General features: G+C 47.1%; 1 protein-coding gene across 1 annotated transcript; it reads left to right on the forward strand.

Moving 5' to 3' along the window:
- Window positions 1–6,899: 6,899 nt before the first annotated feature.
- On the forward strand, window positions 6,900–7,457 carry LOC147441111 (uncharacterized). Its single transcript, XM_086483391.1, has one exon. The coding sequence runs from the start codon at window positions 6,900–6,902 to the stop codon at window positions 7,455–7,457; it is 558 nt and encodes a 185-aa protein (XP_086339517.1).
- Window positions 7,458–8,225: the final 768 nt, after the last annotated feature.

Raw genomic sequence — 8,225 nt, forward strand, 5'->3', positions numbered from 1 at the left:
ATCCGTGCTTTGATAGGGTTTTTCTCCTATGTGCTATGGTCCTTTGGGTGGGCGCGTTGGTGCAGCCAAAGTGTATCGACTCTAGAAGGTGGCATGGGCAGATATATGCAGGCCAATAGAAGCATGGCAAAGGGATGGAGCAGCTAGGAGAATCATGAGATGGCAGGTAGCAGCGGAAGTGTATGCATGATGCGGCTTATAGACCAAGGAAGGTTCCATAATGGGCTAATTGGGATAGCAGGTGAGGGAGATGCAAAGTGCAGATTTTGGGTCCAGGAACGAAGAGCTTGAAGTGCTGAAGGAACAGTTCTAGATGGCTCATCAAATCGAGCTACGGAACCTAAGTTATTGAAGGTTGAAGCTTTAGTGGTTTGCAAATTCTTGCCGGACACGGCAACTGGGGACAGGTGATCCATGTGGGAATCAAGGTATAGATGTGTAGAGCTCAATTCATGGAGCCTACCCGTCTTTTCGGTTTGCGGATCGAAGCCATGGTTTGCAAGATATGATCAATTGAAGTTTTTCCGGTGGCCAGGTCTGAGCCCACTGGCTGCATTGGCGAATGTGGCATCTATCATCTTTTGAGCATTGACAAAGTTCTACAAGAGGGTCTGCCTCATACGGAGCTGACAGGGAGTGACTGCATGTCAAACAGAGTCCGGAGCAAGAGGTTACATCAGTTGAAAAATGGGGTGCCTTTGTCCAAAGTTGATTGCAGATGATTTTTTCCTTTTTTGAAGGCCTTGGTTCGAGGATGCCGAGGAATCAAAATGCAGAGGCAGAGAGTGTGGCTGGAGCCGGGAAAATGGAGTTTCAGAAGGTTGTTACGGCTTGGCAATCCAACCTTGGAGCAAGAATGGGAGTTGGGGGAAGGGACCAATTTTTTTTTTCCCCTAAATGTTTTTGAAGGGGTTTATGGCCTTTGGGGATGCAAGGTAGTGAGGGGCTGCCATGTGGCAGCGCAGATATCCCACATGCGCATGGGTTGGGCCAGGGGCTGCGGTATGTAATCGGGAGCTTGGGCTCTCCATTGGACACAAGAAGGGAGAGAGAGGCGATCTCTCCTCCCGTGGCTATGGCACGCGGGCCTAGCGCTGCACAGTGGCCACTGTTGGTGGTGGTTTGGTGGTGATTTTGGCAGTGCAAGAAGGTGGCGCGCGCGCATGGGGTGGAAGTTCAGTGATGACATGGCAGTCAGTAAGGGGATGTGCCAACGCCCGCTAAGGGCCAAATGTTTTTGAGGATAGGGGTGTACCCCCCCCCCCCAAATAGCAACATCGCTATTTCCTCGAGGAGGGGAGGGGTCTCGTTGCAAAGAGGTGATGAGACGGGGCAGTTAAAGAGTGAGCCAAGGCAAGAGAGGCCCAAGGGGAGATCCGGGCGACCAAATGGAAGGGACAAAAGACCCAAGGTGCACACCATGCAAAGGTTTCCAAAAATCAAATGTGCCAAGTGTTGGAAATGCAAACAAATTCTAATTGAAGCTCTAAGTGAGGGCCATGGGAAGGGAAACTCACCCATTTTTCTTTTTTGGGTCTCCTAGACACACCCTTATAAAAGGAGGTTTATGTTCATTTTTTAGGGTCTTTGGACCAGTGTGGTTTTTTTGCATGAATGTGTGATTGGAAGCTTGAAGCTTGGGTGTTGTTAAGCTTGCCATTGAAGCTGCATACATTGATTGTACTACTCCCAATGCAATAACACCACTTATTTGCCCCAATCTTTTGTGCTGCTTCTCCCCGTTCCCCTCCTTTTCTCTCGCTCTTCGTGTATTGGCCATTGTTTGCAGAGGGTTTGCCTGCAACTCGAAAGGTGCTACCAAGGGGGTAGATTAGGAGTGTTTTGTGAGTCGGAAAGGGTGAGTTGAGCAGTATGGGTGCATTTGTGTTGTGGGGTGTTCTTTGCAAGGTGTGAGGTACTTATTTTGTATGCTAAAGTGGAATTGTTAGTGCAAATTAGCCAATTTGAAGGTGTTATTTGAGAGGTTAGGGGTGTTATGGAATCCCTGGGCTATAGAGAGGCAAATATTTTGTGTGTTGGGTGTGTTCCCTATTCCCCCTCTCCATCTTCTGGTGCCCCCATTGAGGAGCTATCTAATGCTCCAATTTGCGGTTGAAAGTGGTGTTTTTTAGAAGACAAAGCGGTTGGCTGATGGTCGAGATGTTTGATGGTCGAGTTTGAAGTTGGCAAAGATGGTGGAGCCAGGTTTTGGCCCCATTATGGGCATTGAAGATCCTGAGGATTGGTTAGCAGATTTTGAATTATGGTTGCTGTCAATGTGTATGTCGACGGATTCAAAAAGGTTACACACGGTGCCGTTGTTGATGCGAGGACGAGCCAAGGTGTGGTTTCATGGCTTAGAGAGTAGTGATCGAGAATCATGGAAAAGGTTGCGGAGTCAGTTTTTGGAGCGGTTTCGAGAGGTGATTACGGCATAAAAAGCTGGTGCAAGGCTGATGGCGGTACACCAAGATGTAAGTAAAGATTTCTCTATTTTCATTGAGCAGTTTGAAGCTTGTTGGAAGCAGTTAGAGATTGGTACTAGGGTCAAAAGGAATCAATCTTTGAAGATGTCAAAGCTATTAGAGTGCTTTCATCCGAGGATTAGGGAAATGGTCAAAGATGGCACAGATACCTATGAAGACATGGTCTATCTTGTTGCGGAGGTAGCAAAGTGCTCTTGGGTCCAACCAAAGGTGATTCCAGTTGTGAAAAATGCAAGGCTTGTGGAGGTAAGACCTACTCTTGGTTATGTTCCTTAGAGATTGCCATTTTGTGATGTGCATGTGCCGAGGGTGGAAGAGCTTGTCAACGAGGGGAAGCTCCATGTCGAGGTGAACCAAGATGCAAAAGTTGTAGCAGATGTGGAGGTTCCAATATGGATTGAAGAGGTAAAGCATGTTCTTGTTGAAAGTTTGCATGAAAAGGTAGAAGAATGCAATCAAGATGCAGATACCGAGGGTTCAGAAGCTGATGGAGAAATTTTGCAAAGTGGTGAAGATGGTCAAGCTTTTGTGGAGCATCAAGTAGATGCAGATGCTGTGACGGATTCAGTATATGATGCCGATGCCGATGATAATACAAGCTCGATTAGCTGGGAGACAAGCGGGGAGAATAGTACCGATGAGTCCACATCCCATTACGAGGAGACGAAGTTTGATGAACCCGAACTAGTAAAGGTAAAGCCATTCTCTTATATGTTTGATGATATGGTAGTAGCCCATGTGCAAGAAGAGCAAGGAACAGAGCAAGCCGAGATACTTGATGAAAGCCAAAAGGTGCGGTCTAGGCCTACATATGATGCAAAGCAAGTGAAGGTAGCGTGTGGTGCCATGCTAGTGGCTGTGCTGATGAACCTAGCGGTGGAAGGTGCCATGGTGGTGCAACATGTGCATAATTTTTCCAAGAGAGATAAAGTGGCCGTGTCTATGGAGGAACTTGAGATGGATGCGGTAGAGAACGAGTTTCTCTCTTCCATAGAGGAGCATGATGCAGCGGTAGAAGAGGTGATTGAAGAGCAGTTGGTTGAAGTTGATGAGCAGATGGTGTTGGTCGACCTTGAAGGGCCGATTGACAAGGAAGGGCTCGATGATGCTCGAATTGAGTGTGTGGCCAAAGAGGAGGTTGTGATGCCAAAGACGGAGGAGATTCCGATGCCGCAGATATGTCCAATGGGGGAGAAAGAAGAATCTCAAGAAGTGGCTTTGCTTCCAGTGAAGGTATGTAAGCTATGGTTGATGCATATGGTGGTATGTACAGCTCTATGGAGGCTGGTTCGACAGGTGCAAAGTTCTATGCTCAAGGCCTCCACTTTATTTGGTTGGGAGGGAGGGTCAGACATGTGTTGTAGCTTGGTGTCAGGTACATGTTTTTTTGATGATAATATGCTTGGTGCTACTTGGTATGGAGTAGATAGGTTGCAAAGGAATGCATGGAGTGCAGAAGGTAGGCTATGGGCAGTCTACACACATGGTGGTCTAGGTGCTGGGGTATGGCACTCTGGTGAGTAGTTACAGATAAGTGAAAGATATCAAAGGCAGGTGTTTGATCGAGGTGGAAGCTATGTGATGCAGGGGGTGGGGAAACCCACTTGAAGGTTTGGCAATAGAGTACAATAAAACTATGTACATATGGTTTTAGTTTTCTCATAGTGTGTGCCAGGTTTTGCAGTTAGAAAGGGAATAAATCTCTTTTGTGGTTGAGCATAAATGCTCAACAAGGGGGTGGGCAATGATGGTGCAGCCAAAGTGTGTCGACTCTAGAAGGTGGCATGGGCAGATATATGCAGGCAAACAGAAGCATGGCAAAGGGATGGAGCAGTTAGGAGAATCATGGGATGGCAGGTAGCAGCGGAAGTGTATGCATGATACGGCTTATAGGCCAAGAAAGGTTCCATAATGGGCTAATTGGGATAGCAGCTGAGGGAGATTCAAAGTGCAGCTTTTGGGTCCAGGAATGAAGAGCTTGAAGTGCTGAAGGAACAGGTTCAGACGGCTCATCAAACCGAGCTATGGGGCCCAAGTTATTGAAAGTTGAAGCTTCAGTGGTTTGCAGATTCTTGTCGGACAGGGCAGTTGGGGACAGGTGATCCACGTGGGAGTCAAGGTATAGATGTGTAGAGCTCAATTCATGGAGCCTACCTGTCTTTTCGGATTGCGGATCGGAGCCATGGTTTGCAAGATATGATCAATTGAAATTTTCTCAGGGGCCGGGTATCAGCCCACTTGGCTGCATTGGAGAATGTGCCATCTGGCATCTTTTGAGCATCAACAAAGTTCTACAGTAGGGTATTCCTCATACGGAGCTGACAAGGAGTGACTGCATGTCAAACAGAGTCCGGAGCAAGAGGTTACATCAGTCGGAAAATGGGGTGCCTTTGTCCAAAGTTGATTGCACATGATTTTTTCCTTTTTTGAAGGCCTTGGTTCGAGGATGCTGAGGAATAAAAATGCAAAGACAAAGAGTGTGGTTGGAGCCGGGAAAATGGAGTTTCAGAAGGTTGTTACGGCTTGGCAATCCAACCTTGGAGCAAAGAATGGGAGCTGGGGGAAGGGACCAAAAAAAAGTTTTTTTCCTAAACGTTTTGAAGGGGTTTATGGCCTTTGGGTGTGGAAGGCAGTGAGGGGCCGCCACGTGGCAGTGCGGATATCCCACATGCGCATGGGTTGGTCCAGGGGCCACAGTATGTAATCGGGAGCATGGGCTCTCCATTGGACACAAGAAGGGAGAGAGAGGGAGCTCTCCTCCCATGGCTATGGCGCGCGGGCCTAGCACTGCGCAGTGGCCGCTGGCGGCGGTTTGGTGGTGATTTTGGCGGTGCAAGGAGGTGGCGCGCCCGCGGGCGCCCGTGTGGGGTGGACGTTCAGTGATGATGTGGCAGTCAGTAAGGGGATGTGCCCACGCCCGCTAAGGGCCAAAGTATTTTGAGGATAGGGGTGTACCCCCCCCCCCCCCAAAATAGCGACATCGCTATTGCCTCGAGGAGGGGAGGGGTCTCGCTACAAAGAGGTGATGACGGGGCAATTAAAGAGCAAGCCAAGGCAAGAGAGGCCCAAGGGGAGATCCGTGCGGCCAAATGGAAGGGACAAAAAACCCAAGGTGCACACCATGCAAAGGTTTCCAAAAATCAAATGTGCCAAGTGTTGGCAATGCAAAAAAATTATAATTGAATCTCTAAGTGAGGGCCACGGGAAGGGAAACTCACCCATTTTTCTTTTTTAGGTCTCCCAGACACACCCTTATAAAAGGAGGTTTATGTTCATTTTTGGGGGTGTTTGGACGAGTGTGGCTTTTTTGCTTGAATGTGTGATTAGAAGCTTGAATCTTGGGTGTTGTTAAGCTTGCCATTGAAGCTGCATACATTGATTGTACTACCCCCTATGCACTAACACCACTTATTTGCCCCAATTTTTTGTGTTGCTTCTCCCCATTCCTCTCCTTTTCTCTCGCTCTTCGTGTATTGGCCATTGTTTGCACAGGGTTTGCTTGCAACTCGAAAGGTGCTACCAAGGGGGCAGATTAGGAGTGTTTTGTGAGTCGGAAAGGGTGAGTTGAGCAGTGTGGGTGCATTTGTGCTGTGGGGTGTTCTTTGCAAGGTGTGAGGTAGTTGTTTTGTATGCTAAAGTGGAATTGTTAGTGCAAATTAGCCAATTTGAAGGTGTAATTTGAGAGGTTAGGGGTGTTGTGGAATCCCTAGGCTATAGAGAGGCAAATATTTTGTGTGCTGAGTGTGTTCCCTATTCCCCCTCTCCAGCGTGCTGATAAATTCCGAAGGGATCATAGGCGTTTTGGGTTGGGGTTTATTCAGAGTTTTTGGGATATACTTTTTGGTGCTGAGGTTGAAGTTTGAGCACTCTTGGGCCCTATAGCTATAAAGGTGTCCCACTTTTTCTTTTGCCCAACAACATGTGTGTGTGTGTGTGTGTGTGTGTGTGTGTGTGTGTGTGTGTGTGTGTGTGTGTGTGTGTGTGTGTGTGTGTGTGTGTGTGTGTGTGTGTGTGTGTGTGTGTGTGTGTGTGAGAGAGAGAGAGAGAGAGAGAGGTCTCAAAGAGAGTGCTAAAACTTTTTTCTTAATAGAAATAATTTTAAAGTAAATCTATCAAAGCAATGGTGATTTTGATTGTATGTGTGTGTGTGTGTGTGTGTGTGTGTGTGTGTGTGTGTGTGTGTGTGTGTGAGAGAGAGAGAGAGAGAGAGAGAGAGATTTTGATTGTATGTGTGTGTGTGTGTGTGAAAGAGAGAGAGAGAGAGGGAGAGAGGAGAATGGGGTAGCGATTTCCTCTGTTCTGTGGTTTCCTTTGTTTTGCCATCGCCCTCAGCGTGTTGCTGCTCTGCAGCTCCCAACCCTCGAAGCAGAGCCTCGCATTCATCCTTTCAGGTCTCCTCTTGACCCTTGAAGCATGTCCCTCCCCGAAGCGTTCCTCCTAAACCCTAATGGTGAAGCATCTTCTTTTGTGTCGAGTGGTGAGAATGTCCCGTTTGACCCCTTAGCCATGTCCATTGCTCTTAAAGACTCTCTCACTACTGCTGACCCGTCTATACATAAGGTATCTCTGAACTCTGCTAAATTCTGGAATCAGGTCACCGTCTTTCAAACAAGGGCTGTAGTTCTTTACTTTACTGGAAAGCTCCCAAGCATTGGGGAGGTTGCACGCTTCATTGAGCATGGCTTTAGGAGAATAGTGGTGGACAAAATCTTTTATTATGGTTCTGGCTTATTTGAGGTGCTCTTCTTCAAGGCTGAGGATCAAAAATCCTTTCTTTCATCTTCTACTATGATCCTCTATGGGCAAGTGGTCCATGTGTTGCAATGGCAGCCAATCAGGACCATCAAGGAAGAGTTGTTGAGTAAATGCTCAGTGTGGGTAGAACTGGTAGATCTCCCCTCATACTTGTGGCCTTGTATCTTTGAAATAGTAGCCTCCTTAGGGAAGGTTCTATTTAGTCCGCTGCCCTAATAGGAATAAAGCTTGCATCTTGTGGGAGACTGACAGAGAATATCCATCCACTTTGGAAATAGAACTGGAAGAAGTAGGCAATGTGGTCTTGTACCTTAGATGGGGGAATTTAGCAGGCTCTTGTTTCCATTGTGGAAAATTATGCCACTTCTCCAAAAACTATCCAATATTGAAGAAGGCACATTAGAGCTGATCCCTTCCTATCCAGGGAGCAAGAACTTGATACCTAGGAGCCAAATTTTTGGCAAAACCATGGGCAAACCTACTACCCCTCCTGTACCAACTCCATCTCAAACGGTGGTTCCTTTGGATGGTCCCAAAACCCCCTCTTATGCTAGACCGCCTGGGTCACTCATCAATACTAGAAGTACCTCTTCTCAACCCTCTTCCTCAAAAGGTCCTAGAGGAGGGGACAAAGGGAAAATAACTGTTGATTCAGAAGGATTTCTGGCTCCCCTTGCCACGAAGACCTTCAAACCAAGAAATTTGGCCTTTGGCTACACCTCTTCTAATGTCTATGACATCTTGCAAGACATGCCCTCTCCAGAAACCCTGGAGGCTAATGAAGTTATGGTGAAGGATTATCATCAAAAGAAGACTACAGATCCTCTTGAAGTTAATTTGAAAGTGAATATGCAAGAAGTAGAAGAGGATACTCAGATTGTTGTTAATACCCCTCAATGATTGTCACAACCTTCAATGTTAAAAGGATCCCTCTAAACTCCTATCCTTCAATGCTTGGCTGCTAAGGAATAATGTTGATGTAGG

The sequence above is a fragment of the Adiantum capillus-veneris genome, chromosome 15 (assembly GCF_014529385.1).
Source record: "Adiantum capillus-veneris isolate H3 chromosome 15, ASM1452938v2, whole genome shotgun sequence".
In the NCBI taxonomy this organism is placed as follows: domain Eukaryota; kingdom Viridiplantae; phylum Streptophyta; class Polypodiopsida; order Polypodiales; family Pteridaceae; genus Adiantum; species Adiantum capillus-veneris.